At 32.5% G+C, this 25229-nt stretch overlaps 1 protein-coding gene across 1 annotated transcript in view; it reads right to left on the bottom strand.

Annotated features, from left to right (window-relative positions):
* Positions 1–25229, bottom strand: part of LOC115885527 (peptidyl-prolyl cis-trans isomerase CYP95-like) — a 541467-nt gene that overhangs the window by 326742 nt on the left and 189496 nt on the right. The window contains exons 3-4 of the mRNA XM_030904483.1: positions 19680–19871; positions 4561–4732 (exon numbers count right to left, since the gene is read on the bottom strand). Of these exons, the coding sequence (XP_030760343.1) occupies positions 4561–4732; positions 19680–19788 (281 nt within the window). The 5' untranslated portion in view covers positions 19789–19871. The remainder of the gene's footprint in view (positions 1–4560; positions 4733–19679; positions 19872–25229) is intronic.

Below are 25229 nucleotides of genomic sequence, written 5' to 3'. Positions count from 1 at the left end.
ATCTGAGTTAAAGTCGGGGTATATCATGTCTTGTAACTTAGGGTTTATCCAATTATTCCTTATTATTTTTGATGATATGCACTATATCTACAACATAAAATAAAGGCCGTATTGGGTCTTTGGGTTGTTTGTATATGTTTTTTAGTTGTGGTGGGCATTCAAATAAGGACATAACTGTTCTATTTAGCGCATGGTTGTCTGTAGCTACCACGAGAATTTCAAAACCAATATCTTCTAATCCTGAAATTACCTTTTTTAAGATTTCATGCAAAAATTCTGCTTTCAGTTTTTGTACTGGCAAAATATGAACCACTTCTTTATAATTCGACTTTAAACTATTTAACATGAATACACTGGCTCCAGTTGCAATCTCTTTGTAATTTTGAGCATTTCCAACAATACTTCCACCCTTAAAGTCTAAAAATGGCTTAAGATGAATTTCATCTAGCATATGGACTACTAATTTGTCATCTTCTTCTAGATGCTTAAATTTTTTAGAGGCATACTCTAAAAAATGTTCATCGCCTTCATTACTTGGATCAGTCTTAAAACTGCTACATAAGCTTTTTAATGTTTTTGTACTTGGTAATACTAGAAAATTAGAACTTCTTAGAAAATTATAAGCCTGAAGGGAAATTGATTGTAATATATATATATATATATATATATATATATATATATATATATATATATATATATATATATATATATATATATATATATATATATATATATATATATATATATATATATATATAAACGGGATTTGGTAAAAGTATTTGATACTTTCTTCCAACTACAGCCTATTGCTGCCTTCCCGTCACCCTACGCCACACGTCTCGATTTAGTGCGTCATCAACTTCTAGGTTACGAGCTTCCATTGCTTCCTTAACAGTTCCGTTCTAGGATTTTCTAGGTCTGTCTTTCTTTCTTCTACCCTGGGGAGTCCATTGAAAAACTTTTCTTGACCACCTGTTCTCCGGCATACGTAGAACATGTCCAAACCACTTTAGACTGGATTTTTCAATTCGATCTAGCACTGTCTCCTCCGATGCATTCATGATACGCCTGACCTCGATGTTTGTCTTTTTTTTCCAAACCTGCGCTCCCTTCTAAGATAGTACATTTCAACAACTTGGATTTTGCGCTTCGTATCTGCACTCAAAGTCCATAGCTCTGAACCATAGCAAAGAACTGACTCCACCAATGTTCGTCCAAGTCTCTTTTTAGTTGTTGCAGACAAGTTTCGGTCCCACCAGAGGCTATTAAGACAACTAATAACTTGTTTGCTCTTCTGAATTCGGGTTTGTATTTCTTTTTTGCTGTTGAAATAATAGGCGGTTGAAGCGTAGTGCTAGCCACATTACCTTCCTTGTATACCGAACGGCTCTAGTATAGCAAGCTGTACCTTGCTACTCCCAAGGCGTTAAACGCTATATAGGGGAGCTATTATTATTACTATTATATTTCTTCTTTGCCCAAACCCTCGTAGTTGATAGTAGCACCCAGGTATTTAAATTTGTTTACTTGTTGAATCTGGACGTTATCATCTATGAAGACTTCAAAACAAGCGTTGGAATTGACAGCTAAGTATTCTGTCTTTTTTAAACTAACCTGAAGTCCCCATTTGTTATATTCTTGGTAAAGCCTCTTAGTCATGAACTCCAGATCGAAAGAGTCCTGCGCAATCAGGACCTGATCGTCTGCAAAGCTCAGAGTAAACAGTGTATTTTCCTCAATGGGTATTCCCATGCCTTGGCATCTCCTCTTCCATTCCCTAAGGGCTACTTCAACGTAAGCATTGAAGATTAGAGGTGATAAGCTGCATCCTTGTCGCAACCCTTTTGTGGTATTTATTGGATTGGATAGCCTGTGTCCAACTGTAACGTACGCTTTATTTTCTTTATAGAGCTATTTTATTATCTTAAGTAGGGGTCTATCTACTTCTAAAACATTCAAGGCTTCCCATATCTTGTTGCGAGGAATAGAGTCGTACGCTTTCTCCAAATCAATAAACGCTAGATGGACTTCTTGATTTACTGCTATCTTTTTTTCCATCACCTGCTGTAGGACAAAGAGGTTATCTGTGCAAGATTTCCCCGGTGTGAATCCGTTTTGATCTTCCGATATTTTGTCACCAATATTATCCCTGAGCTTACCCTGCAGAACTTTTCCATAAAGCCTGCTCACTGAACTGTTAATGCTCAGGCCTCTATAACAACCGGGGTCGTTGCGATTTCCCTTTTTAAAGATAGACACTATATGAGCCACTCTTCATTCTTGGGGTAGTTTATTTTGCAGACAGCACTGGTTGAACAGCTCTGCCAGGCGCCAGCGCAATTTCTCGGTCCCACATTTTAACAATTCTACTACTTTTCTACAAATTCTACAAATTGATTGTAATAAACTACAGAAAAGTAATGTTTCCCATGTATACCTTAAAGTGTTATTATGTATAACAAGGATTAATTTTGTTTGCTCAATTATAAAATTCATAGTTTGCTGTTTTTCTTCACTTAGATGATTTGGTGAGCACAGCGCCATAACGCCGCATTGATGGGGATATACTATCACCTTCGTCATATGCATGGATTTGACGAAACACCAGTGCTACCACAAACAACGAAAGAAATCGTAGTCCATGGTGGAAAACGCAACAAGCAAGATTTACTGGAACTACCCATTCCAAGCCTTCGGACAAATACGGGCGAACAGACCAGACATACTTCTTCAGGATCTAATGAAGAAAATAATTTATGTCATAGAATTCTCGGCGCTATCAGAGAAGAACATCACCAGCAAAGAAGAGGAACAAAGGGAGAAGTACCAGGAACTCCTGGAGCAAATGCACAGAATGTACGCTGATCATTCTGTAAGATTGGTGGTGCTAGTGATAGAAAGTTTAGAAGGAGTAAAAGACACCCTGCTCCAACAACTGAAACTGATACCAACATGTTACCAACATGTAGCATAACGACTAGCTGCAAGTATGCAGAAGGCTATAATTTTGGGCTCTCTCAGAATACTCAGGGCACACGATACGCGGATTCAGTGAACGGCTTACCAGACGGACGTCAGGAGTTGAACATTGAAAAAGGATACCGGCAAGTTTTCTTCAAGTGTCGGAGCTAAAGGAAACAAACCGGTTTTGCAAAACAAATCGCACACCTACAAGAGGCAACAATATTAATACTAAAGCTCATAGAATAAATGTTTTTCCCGTGATGCCTTTGTTGGTCTGAAGTTTTCTCGTTTTATACCTCATATCCACTTCTCCTGTTCTTGAGGATTCTTTGGAAAACTAAAACAGGACACTTTGGATTGCCCAGGGTAATTACCCTTGCAACAAGGAACACAACAAAGATAAGGCATAGCACTCCACTAAAGTTTAATTGAAGAATTGTTGGACTCTTCAAAAAACAGAGAAAAATTATGATAAATAAAAAATTTATGGGCATCTTTAGGTTACATCACTTACAAAACGTGTAATTTTTCTATTTTTTAATGCAAAACAGAGAGTATCTGGTAGTAGTTTATGTCACTTAAACAGCAAAATAATTAGTTTTGTGCACTACAATAACAAATAATACCAAAAATCAACTGACAAAATATAAATACAGAATCTAACCGAATATCTAACGATGAACAGCTGATGAAGTAAACAAAAGTCCGCGCTTAGGCTGATTATAAGAAAATCTAGGAACTAGTGGGGTTAAAATGGCTTTTTGGCCATGGCGGCGCGCCGTCATGTTGATCGCATTAAAATAATATTGAAATCGTGGATTTGTCATAATATTTAAATATTTCAGTTTTTTGCTAGTGCAGTTATTGAGACTATGGCAACGGCCCAGCTACGTCAAAACACCGGTTTCCATTAGAACATCGAAGTTAAGCGACGTAAGGCGATAGTAGTGGATGGATGGGTGACCGGTTCGAAACTCTGTATCGTGCTGTTGTCAAAAAATGGCAAAAGTGTAAAATCTATTGACACACACTGCTCATTCACGCCGGTTCGAGGCAGGATGAGATCGGATATCTCGTGAGTAAGAGTCGATTTAGACACTTGCCAAGTCGGTAGGCCATCGACCATGATATGGCCGAGGACCGCGGTTCGGATTCTGCGTAAACAAAGTAGGCCCCGTCCAGATTAGCCCTGGCAGCAAAAAGGAGACGTTAACTGAAATCTTTACTTTGCTTTACTTTATTGATACTATAAAACACTCAGGTACGAGGTTTGTGTGATGTAACGCTGTTTTGGGTAGTAAAAAATAAGTGAAAAATAATTCGAACTAGGCGTCTTGTTGTGTTGTGACAATTTCAAATGTTAATAAAATTGCCGAAAAAATGTAAATGTTATAAGGGTGATCCACTTTTGAGACGCACCCGGTATAAAACGGTTTAACCGTTTATATTAATTGATATTAATAGAATTTGAATGATACGATAAAAATGAAAAACTAACGTTTTGGTTTGGTTCGAAAACTAACGTTTTCACTCTGAAAATAGAATAAGAAAAGATACGTTTCTCTATTCATTTTATACATTCTAAAATATTCTAACCTGTTACACGTAGGTTCCTCTATCTCATCACTTCTTTCCCTGTCTTCTCTAGATTCCATAAGAGCAATATCCGGTATAATACTGTGTCTAGGACTGCGACTTACTTCAGGTGGTATTAAGCCTGCTGTTCTATTTCCATCTATCGGAGAGACGGCGATACTTGCCCTTCGACCTATTAATATAAACAATATTTGTAAGAACATTGACTGCATGGTATTTATTTAATTTATACTTGCATGATACAATATGATAAAGTATAATATATATTGCATTTAAAAAAAGGTATTAAAAATAGGTAGTCTTAATACTTTTAGTTAGTTTAAACTTTTCATCTTTAAATAATTTCGGTATTTTTTAGGAGACTTGATTTTAGTTTTATAAAGTGCTTCTATAATGTAATAGCTATTTATGTAACTAGTACCTAAAATGATGTTTTTTAGGACGAATCATTACTGTTTGCGGACGAGGCGTTAGCCGAGTCCGAAATAGTAGATGAGTCCTAAAAAACATAATTTAGGTACGTGTTACATACACTATTTTTTGTCATACGCTTTTTACAGTTTTTTAGAACGCATATTTGCAAATTTTCCATATTTGAAATTATAATGTTTGAAAAAGTTGGCTTATAAATTCATATCTTAGTAACGAGTTTGTTTATTTCATCGCATTTTGACATGTCATTCGAAATTTGTCACAAAATCACACAAATTCATCAACAATTTTAAAATGTTCCAAAATCCCGAACATATTGCTAATAAGGCCAAAGAAATCGTGTTGGATTTACTTCCTGTGAAGTCTCGTGCCATTTACCAGAAAGAATATGATGTTTTTAATGAATGGAAAGACAAAAATGGCGTATTCGTTGTAAATGAAGATGTATTGCTAAATTATTTCCACGAAAAGTAAGTACCTAGGTACCTATTTAAAAGAGGCTTTTAAATTAAAATATTCTTAAATTACAGTCACAAACATTCAAACCATCGTCAATTTGGTCGAAATATTCCATGCTGAGAGCAGTGTTAAGTGTTAAAGAAGATATTTATATTGACAAATTTCCAAAACTTATTGCTTTTTTGAAGAGGAATTCGGTTGGTTACGAGCCTAAAAAGTCTAAGGTTTTGTCCATAAAAGAGATCGGTGATTTTTTGGCCACGGCTAGTGATGAAACTTATTTACTTACTAAGGTAAGTTTGCGATAATGATTTTTAAAATATATAGATGGTTTCTTATTCCATTGTATTTGATTTTAGGTAGCTCTTGTCATTGGCCTTTGTGGAGCATGTAGAAGAGAAGAATTGTACTCTCTACGAGTGCAAGACATCATAGAAAAGACAACAGCTGCCTTTTAGTTACCCTTGCGGATACAAAAACTAATATCAAAAGAGTGTTTCCGGTGGTGAACGAAGGGAACGTTGTCAATCCAGTTGAGTTGTATAGAAAATATGCTTGTCTTAGGCCAAAAAATGTACCACATGATTATGTCTTGTTTGTGACTGTAATTTAAGAATATTTTAATTTAAAAGCCTCTTTTAAATAGGTACCTAGGTACTTACTTTAAACAAATAACTTAGCTTTTGATATTGTTAGTATTTAATAATTTAATTATAAATATATGTATAATTTTATGTGATTTTGTGACAAATTTCGAATGACAAAATAAAACAACCAAATAACGAATTTAGACATTTTAGTCCATAAAGGTTGCCATGACGACCTTTACGGCCTAGGCCGAAAAAGAAACATTTTACGGACTGAAATGAGTCCGTAAAATAGCTGTTTTTGGGAGCGTATGACAAAAAATATTTTACGGAATATGATTGTTGAAATGGCGAAAGAAATATTATTAAATTATATTTCTAATTTAAAAATTATTGACAGGTTAATTATAATTATTCCATTGGAAGCCTATAACTTTCAAAAAGTCTTCACGTATTTCAGGGCACTCTTCAATTTTACTAATCATTTGTAACTATGATACTCCATATATCCATAGGCAAACCTGTAGTTAGATAGTGATTGACCTAATAAAGTTTATAAAATAATGTATGATTATATTTTTAGAATATCTTAAACTCAGCACTCAAATTTACAAGCAAGTATCAATAAAGATCGTAAAAGAATATGCCAAAAACATCAGAATGAAATTGAAAATCTGTAGTAAAGAAGAACGAATAAGATCATCCTAAAAATATACAACTCATAAAGCGGGAAGGGGGTATTTCACCTCAGCTGATAATTATACATACGAATGAAATATCAGCTGATAGCTAATATTTCATTCGTATGTAATACCGCCAGCGTAACCAATACCGCTTTTCCCTTGTTTCAAATGCAACACCATCTGTACTATTCAATTTTTAAGTTTTTCACAAGATTCAAGACATTGTTTCACAAATATTAAGTGACATTTTTAAATTATTGTCTCACCATATGACAGTAACATACTGCTAGTCGTGTCAGAAAAAAAAATCGCTCCAAAGAAATTCCACATAACAATAATTGTACAGGGTGGCTCGAATTCGACGCTCATCATTGGGATTTCGGAAACCGTAAGAGATACAGGATGGGTTAAATGGAGGCAAAGTTGCGCAATTTGATGCTAAATAAAATGCCGTATTGCATTTTGAAAAATTCCGAATACTTCCGAATATATTCGAAAAAAAAAACGGAATTTTCAATTTTGTTTTCTATTGTTTCCTGGCTTTATTTGTTAAGATAACTTAAAATGAAAAACACATTTTCAAGGCCACTTTTTCTGCTCTATAACTCTGTGTGATTAAATATTGACTATGACGCTTCGGCTTCTGGCGACCATCATCAACTTAATTTTTTTAAATACGGATCTGATTTTTTTTTCAATTTAATTAAATCCTTTCATCACTCTTAAAACACTATATATAGCCACTTTGATATTTGCCGACGTCTCGTACAGAAAATTCCATCACAAGAATATTTTATGCAAAAAAAAATAAAAAATAAAAATGCAAAACGGCATTTTATTGAGCATCAAATTGCGCAACTTTGCCTCTATTTAAAAATAAAAAAGTTTCCGAAATCCCAATGAGCGTCGAATTCGAGCCACCCTGTACAGATGATTGATAATAGAGATAATAGAGACATACCATTCTTAAAAAAAATAACCATTACTTAGCGACCCGGCTATATTTATTTATTTTTTTTTTTGTTTATAATTTAGTTGTTAGTTGTAGTTTTTTGTTTTCAACAAACCTTTTTATATAAGGTATGTCGTATAAAGGTGCATTCTAACGACTTGTATACTTGGCAAGTACGCCAATATTTGCGTACTTGGCAAGTATACTATTTTTGTAAACAACCTTACTTGGCGCTCATGCGCGACGCAGCGCGGCTAGTGAATAATAATTGCACAAGTAAACCGCTCATACGACATGGCAGGTATATTCTAATAACAAATGTATGTACAAGTAGGTACACGAGTCGTGAGAATCCGCCTTAACAATAGCTAATACTTTCTTCTCAAATAGTCTTTCAATAGTTCTTCATCTCCTTAGTTCATGGACAACTACCACTTTCTTCCTTTAATGTTGGAAGAGCCGATAATTGGCTAAGATTGAACAAATGGGCTACAAGTGTAAAGTGGCTTCGTCAAACATCAAGTACTAAGGGCTGGCAAAGGTTAGTCTTGGGTTGAGATTTCCGTATGTAAGAAGAGTACAATGCGTTTACGATGTATTGAACAAAGAGAGAACAGTAAACACGTTGCCAAACGTATGAAATGAATCGAAAAACTGTGCACATTGCTAGAGATGTGGAAGGGGATATAGCAGATTTGTCGCAGTTGACCGGTCGACCCCAGTCGACCCAATCAGTACCTCTGTCAGTACTTAAAGTTCTAGGGAGAGGTGTACATCATACGTTCAGCTTCACGATTTAATTACGTCTCGTGATACTTTATTTGTTTATTTATTAACGAGTCGTTTTAATTTTCACTATAGCTTGAAAATTTTTAAGTGCAAGCTAGAAACACTTGCATTTTTGGTAAAAATAAGTGGAATTGAGTTGGTTTTCGACAGTGGTCGGGCTATTAGAACTCTGTATTCAAAAATCGATATCTCGAAATCTATTAGAAATAATTGATTGCAGTTTTTTCAAAAACTTTGTTAATATTTCTGCTGTATTTTCTTCGTAGACAGTAAGTGAAAATCTTTATCAATAAAAAAATTGCATGACTGGTGAAAATTTCTATGCTCTAAAAGTAAATAGATGGGTTGTGTTTACAATTCTTGAAAACAACCTTATCGATTTTTACTTATGTAAACATATTGTAAAAGATCCTATCTTTAAAATAAAAAAGTGTCAATATCTAAAGTGTTTCTTGAGTTATGGCGTGTTAGTGTTAAAAAGTTGAGTTTTTAAATTATCGCGATTACAAACGTTTTCTCGTTATAAAAAAATGACACCTTAAAGATATCCTTATAATTCCATTTCAGATGCTCTCAGAGACATTTCTAATGATTTTATCTAGTTATCTTTTCGAAAAGAAGTCTTTTTAAAATAAGCGGTTTGCAATCGTGATTTTACTTTACTTGATAGGGAAAGGCGTACCGGCAACGCCGCAACAGCGCTCCGTCGCATTTCTCTCACTCCGACTTAGTAAGATCCCTATGCGATTTACTTCCACACATGTAAATACCGACCCAAGAGTAACAGTTGCCAGCACGGTATAATACCCAATTTGTTACCTTGACCTATTGTATTAACAGCTGGCTTATTTAGCTGCCTTTCATGTCTAAGTTCGCGATTGTAGAGTCCTTGGAATCGAAGTAGCAGATTTAAATATTCGAAGGCTAGCAACTTCCATTTCTGCTTTTTTGTTATTTCCATAACCTATAATATGTGTTGTGTGTTCTTTAGAGTGTATCCGTTCCAGATATTGACGATAAGCAAAGCGATTCGAAGTAGGGGTGTCTCACTTGGTTGAAAATATACATGTACTGCCGAAATATCATTTTACTGCCAATGACTGCAAAAAGACTGCCTGTATATAATTATAGTCGACTGTCATAAGAATTATGCCAACGACTGTCATAAGACTGATCCGAGTGACTGCCAGCGACTGTCAAGAAAATGCTCATGTAATTTCAAATGTAAGACATCCCTCGGATTCGATCTTTAGTGACTGCTACTCTAAATATAATCCTCCTGTAAACAGGGAAAACCAACTTCTGAGGTTTTTCAACCAGGAGATTCTGGGCCTACCAGGTGCTCTTCTGCCTAAGATATTTTTCTGGAGTATCATCAGTATTATCTTGAGTACTTCTGTTAAATATGTAATTTTCTGATTTTTAGTTCATGAAATTCAAACGCCTATAACGCTGGTAATTACTGCGTTAGAACAATAGTCGCTTTGTTGCATTTGCTTGAGCAACTTACTATTATTGTGCATGAAATATATCACAAATTTTGTGAGAAACTTAAAAATTTAAAAATATACATGTCTTACATTTAGAATAAGAAAGTTGGTATAGTCACTGTTGATACAATTTGTATGAAAATGTTTTCTTGAAAAAAAATGGTCGACATAGCTATACAAGCATGTCAAAGCGTTTTTACATCTCTATCTATTTGTTAACGCATTTATTTTATTTGGCTGTTACACAGTGTATAAATATTTACAGACATCTTTGCTGAATGTTTACAGACTTTCCGGATAATGAGTGCAGGGTCTATAAACAGCATCCTAAATGGCAACCATAAAATAAAATCGACCAGATGCAGCACATTACAATTCTGTATTATCATTTGAAATAAAACGCTAGTGTTGTCATAGGCTAAATTGAATTTAAGAGATTGTGGTCAAAAATTTAACTGCGCAGTAAACAGGATCCAAAATTAAAAAAAAAACGATATTGTTCTGAATAAATGAACAGACAACACATTTATCATCAAGTTTTCAACTCCTAATTTTTTCTGCCTTCTCATTTTCTACTACTAGTTGAAACTTAGATAAAAAAGGACATCGAACCTTTCAGGTTACTGAGTTAATACATTATATACTATATTACTAATATGGTTTGTGTAACCCTTATACTTAACATTTAAAATAATTCTGTTTTAAAAATCAACCTAGGAGATGTAATTTTACCTGTTGTGGTTTGCTTCGTATATTTTTTTTACAGAAAATATCAAAGAGATTTCATGGTAAGCAAGACTATTTAAAGTTTTAGTATTCTTGCTTATGATAATGTACACAAAACCAAATTTATATGGAATCATCTATTACTTTTCATAATTTTTGAGACGTATGAACAGTTTGTGTTTATGACTTATTTATCGTTACCAAACATCCTTAATTAAAGTATTAAATGTGTATCCTAAGTGGTCAAATTATGAAAATATTAATAGAAAACATCAAATAATTATTATACTATATTCAAAAAAGTCCTATGGGTATTAGGGTATTACGCCAGTTGCACTGTAAGAATATCTACAAAATAAAATAGTTGTTTTTTTTTGTAAAACACTGCTGCATTAATCCAACGGAGACCAACTTGTCAGCGGTGGTTTACTAATAAAATAAATTTGCCTAACGGACAAAAAAATGCTTAGCGATTCGAGAAATATACCTCCTCTCGTGGTCGGAAGCAAAAAAACAAAAAGAACAAAGAAAAAAACTATTTAAAATATCTAACTACAACTGTTCAAGAGCACTTTAATTTTCTTCAATAGATATCTGTATAAAACCCGTTTTTCGTTTTTTATAGACGTATCTGTTGAAAAAAACACTACAGTGTTCTTGAATAGTTGTAGTTAGATCTTTTAAATACTTTATTTCTTTGTTCTTTGTTTTTTTTGCTTCCTACGACGCCGACTGGAAGAGATATACTTCCCGAAACGTTAAGCATTTCTTGTTCATTAGGCAAATTTGGTTGTATTAGTATGACAATACCATATGAAAAATGCAAACTCTGCTGCATTCTACATACTTATTCTGGTCCATATGTTTAAAGACATAATATGAAATGATGTAAATCTTTTACAAACAAAGCGAAGGCAATGTTACGTTTCTATGCATTTAGTCTACTTTGTTACAAAATAATCATACAGACCATCTCTTAGGTAAATATTATCCTTATATCAAATTTAGTAAAATATATCAATATAAATTTATTTTTAATTTCTCAGTCTGTGTTATAATATGTGTGTGTTATAATATGTATAGTAGTCAAATAAACTTCATATTCTTGTAACATAATCATGGTATCTCCTGTTTTAATCAAAAGCATAAATCGATGTATTCCCTGCAAATCCAAAGCATATACAATCCAACTTTGAACGCCTAGTATAGCTGAAGGCAAAGTTCTGTCATGTTAAAATTTGAATATCTAATTTAACTTCTTTGTATATATTCCAGCAGATTAACGCGTTCTATTGCTCAACGTTCTAATCGTATAAGATAGTATCGATCGTTATTATCAAATACAAGTTTGAAATTAATTTTTATATTAAATTGGAAGTCTTATAAAGGATATTTAGCTAAAGTTGAGTAGTTAATAATGATCCTAACTTAATGTAAAATGTATTCCTAGTTGAAATGTTATTATAAATTTACCATATTATACCGTATGATCGAATAAAAAGTTTCAAAAATGGCTGGGGGATGAAAATCGATGATAATTTTGGCCAGCTCAAACTCTAGACGTCATGTAGTAGATACAGTGACCTAAATTCAGTCGTGCGTACGGACGTGCTTATTTTCGCTGCGTGGTATTTCATTAATTTTAGCAATATAAATAGTGTTTTTAGTGTGAATACTACTTCTAAGGAGTATCAGTACAAATGCACACTGAAATGGATAGTGAGAAAACTAAGAGAGTCAAGAAGAAAAGTGTAAACGATGAAAATATCCGCAAAACAAGAAGTCATTCTCTAGAGACATTGACCTTCAAATCAACGGCAAACAAAATAGATCCAAAAAACGAGCAGCAAAAAAGAGGAATACCGGATAGCGCCGAGCTATGCAAAACAACACCTGATGAAGAATTTATACACATACAGGATGGGCCAAGCCGAAGTATTTTAATGATTCATGATGATGATGATGCTTTTAAACCAAAGCATTCAGTAGGGAGAACTCCACCTGGAATGCCTCTTGAAAAAAACAAGAATATAAACCAAAGGCAATGTGCTACAGTAACAAAAAGGCCGAGATCTGAAACAACTCCTGAAACTCAAACATTCAAGAAAAGGCTATTAAACAACACGGAAGAACAATTAAATAGTCCACAAGTTAATTTAGGTGAAGATTATATTCAGTCAATAATTAATGAAATGGACAAAATATATTATGCAAATAAAGAAAATATAGAGACATAAAACTCCAATTATTTAAAGATACAAGATGCGCACAATAACTTGTACACGGCGCTCACAATGTTGATATTCAAACATGGCCTTTTAGAAAAAGAAAATTTACATATAAAAGAAGTTCTGCAAAGAAATCAGAAATCATGTGATAGTGAAGCAAGGAGTGCGCAGCCATTAAAAGGCGTACTTCATATGGAAAATATTCAGCATTCGAATATTAAAACATACGCTAATGTTTTAGGAAAAACGCAAGACAAAAGTGAAAAGACAGTTGCAGAAGAAAATTCTAATTATCAATGGACAACACCAGAAAAAAAAATACAGACATGAAATTGTTATAAGTATAGACGGTATAATAGATCCAAGAAAAACAATCAACACACTGAAGACAGAAATCGATCCAAAAAGTATAGGAGAAGGCTTTAAAAGTATTCAAAAAAGAAAAGTTGGAACAATAGTTATAGAAAGTCACAACAAGGAACAACAAGAGAAATGAAAGCAAGCAATAAAAGAAAATCAAAAAATTAAATACAAGGAAACTCCGACAAATGATCATATGTTTATCATAACCGGTATCGACCAAGGGGGGGGGACTCACGGATAAAGACATTATAGAAGAGTTGCAAATGTATAATTACCATATTGTAGAAGACTTAAAGTGCGATATCAAGGATAAAATTAAAATGATTTCCAAAAGACCATGTAGAAATCCGAAAAAAGAGAATTGGATTTTACAAGCACCGCCATTGATCAACAAATGGATCTTAAAGAGAGGAAAAATTAATATCGACTTAACTTCTGTGTACGTCTATGAATACTTTAATTTAGTTACGTGCTTTAAATGTTGTGGCTTCGGCCATGTATCAAAATACTGTAAAGAATGAGAATGTTGCCATAAGTGTGCTGACAATCATCCATCTATAGAGTGTCAACAATCTAAATATAAATGTGCTAATTGTATGAAGTTTACTTTAGAAGAAAGTGATCATTCTGCAAGAGATAGGGATTGTCCAATATATCAGAGACGACTCGCTCGTTATAAAGGAAATATAAACTATGATGACTTTTTATAAGTGATGATAAATTCTACTAAATATACTATTAAGTGTGCACATGTGAATATTAGATCTATGATGCCTGTCTTTACTGATTTATCACATTTTATACTTGATAACAATTTTGACATATTTGCTATAACTGAAACCTGGCTAAGTACTAAAACTTCATCTGCGTGTATTTCACTTGATAATTACTACATATTCCGCAAGGACAGGCAGAGTCGGGGTGGAGGTATCGTTGTATATGTTAAGAAGGCCCTTAAGTGTGAACAAATGTCACTTGATTTATCATTGGAAAATTCGACTGATATTGATCAGCTGTGGTTAAAAATAAAGTTAAACAGTGAAACATTATTGTACGGATGTATATATAGACCACCTAAAGGTAAGTTACTTTATGCACTAGAAATATTGGACAATGTAATATCAACTTTTGTTACTTCATTTGATAATATTATGTTGGTTGGTGATTTTAACGTAAATATTTTAAATGCTAATAATAAAATTAGTCAGTGTTTGTCTAGCTATAATGTGTCTCAATTAATTAATGAACCAACTAGAACAAATGGCAGTTCACAGACATTACTGACATCCCCTCTTTTTAAACTTTCCTTAACTCTGTTGTGCGAGTGGCACTATGAACCGGGATGTCTTCACGGATCATTTATTAGTATATTGTGAAATTGTCACTGACAAAAATCTAAATAAACAAAAATTTATAACTTTTAGAGATTTTAGAAACTTCAGTTCTGAGAATTTTGAAAGTGAACTTTCGTTAATAGACTTACAAAATATTTTGAAAATAAGTGATATTGATAAAAAAAATAGATTATTTTAATCATACTCTTTTGTATCTCTTTACCAGACATGCTCCACTTAGAACTGCACGAGTGAGTAAGCCACCAGCTCCCTGGATTACACAAAATCTTAAAAATATTTTTGAAGAGAGAGATCGTGCTTTGTTAAAATTAAAATCCAACCCAAATAGAGTTAACTGGGATTACTACAAGAGTCTTTGAAATTTTGCATTATCCTGTCTTCGTCAAGAGAAAAAAACCTATCTCACATTTTCCTTTCAGCAAAACAATATTTCAAATTTTTTTAAAAATCTAAAAACAATAGGTGTTAAATCCAAAAACAATCATAGCATTCCGGACCAGCTTAATGACCCAACCAAAATAAATGATTACTATTTATCAGTTTTTACAAAAAATAGTGCCGATTGTCAAAGCAGAATTGATTACTACACTAACAATAAATATAAAAACAATTTAAATTTCACTCTTCAATTAACCGATGAAAAGGAAATATGGAACGTACTTAACACTATTAAATCCAACTCAAGTTGTATAGATGGAGTATCTCTTAAAATGATTAAGCTTAGTTTTTTCAAAATTGGTTCATTTTTAATACATATAATCAAGAAATGCATTGAAAATAAGTATTTTCCAAAACTGTGGAAAGAAGCAGTCAATTCCTAAAATAAATAACGCAGTTCCGTATTCTGATCTTCGGCCGATCAGTTTGTTGCCAGTTTGTTCAAAAGTTTTCGAAAAAATAGTACACAAACAACTTAATCAATACCTTGAGAATCATAATATTATTCCTGAATGTCAATCTGGGTTTCGAAAAGGATTCAGCACGACTTTTGGGATGATTTTAACGTAAATATTTTAAATGCTAATAATAAAATTAGTCAGTGTTTGTCTAGTTATAATATGTCTCAATTAATTAATGAACCAATTAGAATAACTGACAGTTCACAGAGATTACTGGATCCCGTCTTTTTAAACTTTCCCGAACTCTGTTGTGCGAGTAGCACTATGAACACTTTTGGGATTAAGTGATGATATTTTTAGAGCTTTAGATGGCGACAGGGCAACTATTCTTAGTCTTTTAGATTTTTCAAAGGCATTTGTCCAATTAACCATGACCTATTACTTGCACAGTGTAATTACTATGGCATATCTGCAGATACTCTTCTTTTTTGGGGCATTATGTAAGAAACAGATATCAGAAAGTCACCTTAAATGGAAAACATTCTCCTTTATCCGAAATAATATCTGGTGTACCTCAAGGCTCAGTTCTCGGACCTTTGTTATTTTTACTGTATACATCGGACATGCCAACAGTTATTAGAAACTCTAAATTAGCTTTATATGCTGATGATGCACAAATGTATTATTCTTTTGATTTGAATGAGGCTCAAGTAGCATCGGCCAACATTAAAAATGACCTAAGCTGAATATCAGAATAGGCTACAAGTCACTCTCTGAAAATTAATCCTGAGAAAACAAAGGTAATACTTTTTGCCCCAAAAAAGGTAAGAGAGTTTGTAGGGTCCAATGTTTTTCTGCAGTTGGATGGCGAAGCGTTGAATTTTTGCTCTTCCGCAAAAAGTCTTGGTGTGGAATTGGATGTCAATTTAAGATTCTATAATCACGTCAATAATCTAACAAAAAAATGCTATGCAAGGAGGCGTCTTTATTTAAACGGTATAACAGATATATATTGACATATAAAATAAGGAAAAAACTCGTAGAATCTCTTGTACTGTCCCAGTTATCGTACTGTAATATTTTTTATCAGCCTTGATAAACTAAGTGCAAATAAATTACAGAAAATTCAAAACTCTTGTTGTCGTTTTGTCTACCAGGTAAATAGATAGCCACATTTCGCCATATATCAAACAATTAAAATGGTTAAAAATTAACAAAAATTCTCAGTTTCTCTTCACTATTTTTATTCACCGTTTGAACTACTTTTATTCACCGTAATGAAGTTAATATCGCGAAGTTTAATAGTACAAAGGCCTATAAGATTTTTAAACAAATTTACAATGCCAAAGCATAAAACATCGCTTTTTAGTCGCTCGTTTACATACAATGCCGTAAAACTATATAACGCATTACCTGAAAAATTTAAAAATCTGTCACTGACATCCTTCAAATCTATACTAATATATAAAATCCTTAATTGACTGACATACTGATTAATCACGATCCTGCTCAAACCACTCAACGTAAGAAGCTCAATTATGGCATACTGGTTGATTCTAGGGTGTAGAGGTTCGATAAGAAGGGATTTTTCAAAATTCCAGTTCCAAGAGGGTGAAACCACCCCTCAAATATTACAATCTTTTTTATTTAAAAAACGATAAAGTTTCCGAAAAAAACGCTTAAACACGTATATTTTATTTTGTTTTTTACATATTTTAAGATTTTTTAAAAATGTATACAGGGTGTTTCGAAAAATCTGGTCATTGATTAATTACGATCCTGCTTAAAACGCTTGACGTAAAAAGCTGATTTTTGGAAAACCGATTGACTTTAGGGTGTAGAGGTTCGATAAGAAGGGATTTTTCGAAACTCGAATTCTAAGGGGGTGAAACTATTCCTCAAATATTAAAATATTTTTTATTTAAAAACCGGTGAGTTTTTCGGAAAAACTCTTAAACACGTATATTTTATTTTGTTGTTTTACATATTTTAAGATTTTTTATAAATTTATACAGGGTGTTTCATAAAATATGAGTAATCACGGTTCTGCTTAAACTGCTTGACGTTTAAAGCTAATTTTTGGCAAACGGATTGACTGTGGGGTGGAGAGGTTCGATAAGGAGGAGTTTCTCGAATCTCAAATTCCAAGAGGGTGAAAACGCCCCTCAAATATTACAATATTTGTTATTTAAAAAACGGTTAGTCTTTAGGGAAAACGCTTGGACAAGCATAATTTATTTGGTTTTTACATATTTTGAAATTTTTTAAAAAATCATACAGGGTGTTCCAAAAAGTTGGGTAATTTCTTAACCACGATTCTGCTTAAACTGCTTGACGTAAAAAGCTTATTTTTGGCAAACGGATTTTTCGAAAGTCAAATTTCAACGAGATGAAACTACCCCTCAAATATTACCAAGTTATATAATAATATCGCCATATTGTTTTTTCTCATGCTGACATAAATGTGAGAAAATGTTATCCAGTTTGTATGTTAATGGAAATTCTAGCTTTGCTTTATAATCACCATTACAAATTATTAATTCGACCCGAACGAAGTCGCTGGTACACGCTAGTACAATATAAAACGATATTTCCTAACCTCCGATACATAATAAACTTATAGTATAATCTATGCATATTGTTATCTGTTATGCATATTGTATATCGTATATTGTATCTATGCATATTGTTAATCATGTTATTTTATTTTTTCTTAACATCATGTTGGATTATTTATTTATGTTTTTTTTTTTGTAAGTATATTGAATATACAGGGTGGTCCGAACTGTATTCCGGAAACTTTGGCAGCATATTCTGCAGATAAAAATAAGTAAAAAAGTTTCTATAAATATATGTCCTAAAATGCTTTGTTTCGGAGATACAGGGTGTAGAAGTTTCATTTTTATTTAAATTTTTTCCAAATAATTTTTGAAGTAAAGTCAATATTTGAGTGAAAATTGGTATCTGGGAGTTTTTTGGCATGAGAAATTTGATTTTGGTGTCAATATGACTCCTACGTGTAGAGGGCGCTACCTGTGTATTTTTTAACTGGTTTGAAGAGTAATAAATTTTCGTCCGTACCTGTATAAAACTACTAAGTAAAAAAATCTACATTTAAGGCCTTTTTTACGTAAAAAAGATCTCTTGGTAAAAATCGCTACAAGTAATGGTTCTCGAGATATTTGGATTCAAAATTATCAATGCCTGTCATCATTGACATAAATTAAACATGTTGACTAAATAGTTATTAGACTGAAATCATAAATTTGAAATGTTTTTGTGTCAAATGTTCAACAGAAACTGTTTTATCATCATTTTTCGCAGAAAGTTTATGATTAATTTTAAGAAAAAAATAAAAATTTCCCAAATTTATTATTTCAGTCAAATAACTCATCTACTCAACGTGTTTATGTTTTGTCAACATGTATTGACTATTTCCATTCTAAATATCTTGAGAACGGTTGCTCGTTATGATTTTTACAAAGAGATATTTTTTACGTAAAAAGTCACGGAAATGTATAGTTTTTCACTCAGCAGTTTTATACAGGTACGGACGAAAAGTTATTACTCTTCAAAACAGTAAAAATACATGTAGGGGGCGTCCCCTACTATTAGGAGTCATATTGACATCAAAATCAAATTTCTCGTATCAAAAAACTCCCAGACACCAATTTTTATCCAAATATTGACGTTACTTCAGAAATTATTTGGAAAAAATCGAAATAAAAAGGAAACTTTACACTCTGTATCTCTGAAACTAAGCATTTTAGGACATACATTTATACGAACTTTTTTGCTTATTTTTATCTGCAGAATATGCCGCCGAAGTTTCCGGAATACAATTTGGACCACCCTGTATACGAGTATATAGGGAAATGTAATTTAGGTTTGGGTTAAGTGGAAGAATAGCTTACAGCTAAACTTCGACCACAAATTGTAACTGTCTTTTTTTATAGTACAATAAAGACGATTTATTATTATTATTATTATGTACTAAAATTTGACATAAAACTTGTCAAATATTAACGAAAAAAATTATAGAAAGCTAAAAAAGGACAGAGCGTTTCCAGACAAGCAAATCTATTTCAAAAAGAATATTTTTAATTGCAGCAATTGCAGTAATCATCATTAAAAAGTTCAGGTTCAAAATTATCATTGAATGTCATTCACCAGCCGTCTTTGACTCTATTCTTTTGGATAGTATGGTATTACGTACCTGGACTAGTGGCAGCAGATCTACTACCAGAACTCCTGTTCTGAGCAGGTGATGAAGCTGCAGACCTAGAGGCCCGTCTTCTCCTTGAAGACGTACTTCTATGAAGCATCTTCGAGATATTAGGAAGAGTCCGGGATTACCGTTGTAGTTTTCGAGGTTCTACATTATTTGTTTATTAAGGAGCGACAGTTACTGAAACCAAAAAAATATATCATAATTTATGAATATTTTTTTAGTGATGGGAAAAATGGTATTATTTCAATAATCGAATTATCAGGTTATCAGGTTATGTTATGAATAATAATCGGATTATAATTCGAATTATAAATCAGTCATATTATAATAAATTCTCAAAGTTCAATCACTCAGTTCTCATTAATCGAAATTCGACTAGCTTCTAAGTTTCATTACTTGGTCAACTCACATACCCAACGTTGCCGTTTGTTGTCCCTTAATTTCGTAGTTCTACATGCGCATAAACGATAATAATCGGTCGGGTATTTCGCGTGCAATCTAAACAAAATTTTACGGCGTATTTTGATTGCTATTACCGACAACTGTAAATAAAAAAGTTTTGGTTTGGGTTGGGACACGATCCTGGGACCTCTCGTTCCCGAAGCGACGGCCTTACCAATGGATCCACAGCTGCTCTTGCAAAGTTGGCCATAACTAGGCGTCACTTTCCGCCAATCTTAAAACCGTTCATAAAATAAGGTGACAGCAAACGGCATAATTGTTGGGTATGCGAGTTGACTAGTGGGCCGTAGAAGCTTCTGTTGTCATAACCTCTGCAGTTAAATTAAATTAAAACAGCTTAACAAACACTCAAATTATTGATAGCGAATCTGGTTGTTTGTCTCTCTCTCAGTCTCTATTAGGTTCTCGATAACTATAAAGAAAGCGATTATCGAACAATCCCGCTGAAACATCGACTACTCGTATTGGTGAGTCATCGCAAACGATGCGATTATATTTTTTTATCATTCATTAAAAAATTTTAATTATTTCTCGATAATCGGATCATGGCGATTATTTTCAAAATCGAATTATGAATGATTTTTAATTTGAATTAACCCATTAATATATTTTGATATTTTAGTAATCGAAAATATTGCATTTCTGGAACATAGGTTTAATTAACTTATAAAAACCTGTCACTTTCGACTAGGTGATTTTAATATATTATCTTAATTTCTGATATGCTGTTATTTTAAAATAAAAAATATAATTAAACTTGTTAGAAGAATAATTCATTTTAGTCTATGACCCGGCTGCATGATTATTACGCTCATCGTATTTTTAATCAAAACCTAATTTTTACGTATATTTATGAATAGGAGAATACACTTCCCACAGGGTGCCTGTCAAAAACTTGCCACACCTCGGGGTTGCCACGTTTCAAAGTTTTTCCTTAGAGCCCGGCAACAGTGCGTCGGGCATCTCTAGCTCATTTAATAAAAAACTTAGGAATTTTGTATAAGTGCCAAACTAAAGTATATACTAGGATTTTCATGAAAGGATTTTCACGAAAATATTTTAACTTGTACAGTGTGGCTCAAAAAAGCGTGTGTTTATTATTTATGTTTTTATTTCTTGGAAATAAGAATTATGATACTTGTAAAACCCTCCACCTTATTCCATCCGATTATGTATTATGCCAAATAATATCTACTAAAGTAAAGTTTAAGCATTATTATATTTCAAAATTATTTACAGAACTGCTCTTGTGATGCTCGCATTACTTATACATTGCATACTTTTAATTTAATTAACCTTATTTTAGCCATTCTTTTCTGCAACTGAATATACAAATCCGTAAGACAATGAATTAAAATACTAACAAACTCAAAATCTGCGTCTCAATTTGGAACATATTCCATGTCTCTCCATAAATTACAAGTGCAAATTCGTAGCCTCCAACAATGTGGTATGACATTAACTTAATTAAATTCTAATTTAAAATGCGATATACGCCAGCATTGCCGAGCGCTGTGAGAGGTAAGATTTTTGTTATATTTTTTATTCGAGTTCAAGTCCTTTCTATTTAATTACTCTAATACGGTTGTTGTCAATCGGGCTTAGGAGAACAAAATTATTGTATCCACCAAATCTTGGATTATGTAGGATTCTAATATTATAGTTAGGCATTGGAACCTTTTTTCAAGAGAAAATCAAACAATAATTCACCACAATACACAAAAACATTTTACTTTAAAGCTTCATTCAGAACCTCCAAATTAGCAGAATAAATTAATGGTTTCAATTAGCGTAGAAGTTTGCTGCTCTAATTTGAATTTTTTGAATTGTGCATTCGAACGTCAAAATTAGTGGTAGGAATTTTAATTAGTGGAAAAAGTTAACAAACTTTTGACTTTTCTACTAATTGTACTTCAAAATTTGCGAGAAATGCCATTTTGGCGTTTGATTATCATCCGTCAAGAGAAAATGTGGTTAGAAACCAAAAATTTATTGTTTTTTTTCCCTATGATACAACTGATTACTGCAAGCGGTTGCTAGGATATTCTATGAATTTTAATTGTGTTTTTTAGACATTGTGAATGATCGTAAACTAAAAAGTTTAAAGTGTAATTGAAACCACTAATTTATTCCACTAATTGCGAGGTTCTGAATGAAGCTTTAACACTGGACTCTCGTATACATATTTAATAAAAAAAATATTTAAAACTAAAGAGGCTATGAAAAATTGCTGGAAATTATTTTCGAGTTTGTTGAACGGCCGCTAGAGAGCGCAACTGCTAGGTGGAATAATAAAATAGATTGTAACAAAATTTTGTTTATGTAAGGGGTAGTATATAAAATGGCGTCATAATCTTCTGCAAATTTAAGATTTTTTTTTGTTTGAACAATTTTGCCCTATCTGCTAAGATGAAAAGGTGCGGGAAGGTTAATCTGTTTTTATATAAATGCTAATAATACAGACTGGGTAATCGGAATCCAACAAACTAGAGCTCGTTTCAAAGCGCGCTCCATACTATATATTGTGCTCTATAAACAGTAATAATATGCGACTGACGAATTGACGCCAGGAGGCGCTGTCTTACAATTTGACAAACATTGCGCGTTTTTTCAAAAATAAATGCAATACTATGTGATAATTTTAGCTGATAGTAAGGAGAAAAAAAGCTTAAAAAGCCAGGGAAAACCTCATCTTATTATCCTTTTTCTAACCAAAAATATTATCAAAAATAAAATAAATGCGAAAAAATAAGACCTTAACCTTATTTTTTAAAACACGTCATCAGTATAGCCCTCTTAAATATCACCATTCAAATAAATCAAAAATAGAAACAATGAATTAATTCTAATATCGATAATATATCAGAAATCCATATACATCAAAAAATCTTATCTAGAGAAAATTTCGTAAAAGTGTCAATTTTCATATTTGCCATAGCAGTTGCGCCCTCTAGCAGCCGTTCTACAAACTTGGAAATAATTTCCAGCAATTTCTCATCACCTCTTTAGTTATAAATATCGTGTGATAAAAAAGGCATCAAGTTGGCTTGGAAAGGACCCAAGAAGAATGCAAGAAGACCAAGGAGGATGGCATTTCTCTTATAACTTTACATATAATTCACTGCATAGGCATCATTGACGCCATTTTTTTTGATTATATTGTTTTTATTTTTCGCAGCCTCTACGCTTAGTAATTCTCGAGATACAGCCAAGAGCTACAATATCATCGAAAAAATACGGAGTCAGCGATGGTTATGAAATGAAGACCGCTGTCATTTTATATGCAAAATTATATAGGGAATGTCATCAATATTCATTACTAAGCCAACCGGACGCCGTTTTTTTTTTTCGATCATACGCTATTATTATTGAAACGTGTGGTAAATACATCAATAGCGGGCCTTTCTTCTTTCCATTTCATTACTCTAATTTCTATCAAATTTTAATATACCATATGATCGAAAAAAAAAACGCCGTCCAATTGGATGGGAAATGACGATCGATGACATTTCGCATATAAATTTATATTTAAAGTGACAGTGATCTTCATTTCATAGCCATCGCTGACGCCGTTTTTTTTAGATCATACCTACTACCTATATAATAGATTTAATACTACATACTGTTTTTTAACATCAAATTTCTATTTTTGTCAGTAGTTTATAATGCGATTTTTATTTTCAGTAAAACAATATGTGGTTGTTTCTTCAACTCATAAGTATGATTTAACTGTGCTGAATTAGTACAATTCAATAGTGATTGTAGTAAATTATTTTTATATCGATCTAAGCGTGTTGAATATTGAAAAAATATATAAACTACTTGATTGGAGAAATTTTAGGTATAAATGTATTATTGTAGAATTATTGACCATATATTTATTACAATTATATATCTATATTTTTAGACATATTTTAGCTAATTTCAAAAATATATAGTTTAGTATACTTTGCACTTACCGTTTTCAATATACAGTGGATTTAAAAATGAATTGTTCCAGAATCATTTTAAGTGTCTCACCCAATTTAAAATTTTCCTCTTTTCTATTTTAAGATAGTAAAAAGATATTTTAATGTAATTTTTCGCGAGGATGCCGATTTTCTACATTAAAATTTTTTACAACGTCAATTTTGACAAATACGGCGCCATCTTGATTTTTTTAAATGGAAACCCCCACATATTTTAGCATGGTCCGGTAGACATATTTTAGCTAATTTCAAAAATATATAGTTTAGTGTACTTTGCATTTATCGTTTTGGATATACAGTGGATTTAAAAATGAATTGTTCCAGAATCATTTTAAGTGTCTCACCCAATTTAAAATTTTCCTCTTTTCTATTTTAAGATAGTAAAAAGATACTTTAATGTAATTTTTCGCGAGGATGCCGATTTTATACATTAATTTTTTTTACAACGTCAATATTGACAGATACGACGCCATCTTGATTTTTTTTAAATGGAAACCCCCACATATTTTCGCATGGTCCGGTAGACATATTTTAGCTAATTTCAAAAATATATAGTTTAGTATACTTTGCACTTACCGTTTTCAATATACACTGGATTTAAAAATATATTTATTACAATTATATATCTCTATTTTTCATTAAACTACTGTCACCTACCGTTTGTAAATAAATTCAATTAAAAGATAATATTTGATTCTATTTCCAATTTAAAAATATAATTATTAGGTGATATCGTATTTATCTGAAATTTTAAAATTTGGCAATAAATTTTATTATTCCAGTACATTAGTGGGAAATTTTTTGACTACCTAAAGTTATTAATAAGGAATAATAGTAAAATGTGTATATTTTACAACATTTGAAAGAAAAAAATCTTATCACACTAAACCTATCCCGAGTAGTATATACAGGGTGAGTTTCCTACGATAAATGTCTCTACGATGTTCTCAGTGTAATTTCTATTGTGTGTGTTTACGATCACTGGAGCTAGAGAGTCGGTTAAATGGGGAAATAATTGCAGTTTTGAGAGTTTGTGTTGAAGTGAATTGCAGAGTTTGTGTTGAAGTGAAGTGAATTCATAGCTAAATTCATTCAAGGATCAATA

Source organism: Sitophilus oryzae, unplaced genomic scaffold (assembly GCF_002938485.1).
Source record: "Sitophilus oryzae breed Bouriz unplaced genomic scaffold, Soryzae_2.0 scaffold_395_pilon_pilon, whole genome shotgun sequence".
Taxonomy (NCBI): Eukaryota; Metazoa; Arthropoda; class Insecta; order Coleoptera; family Curculionidae; genus Sitophilus; species Sitophilus oryzae.
The sequence above is the reverse complement of the archived record's forward strand: the minus strand, read 5'-3'. Positions and strand labels throughout refer to the sequence as shown.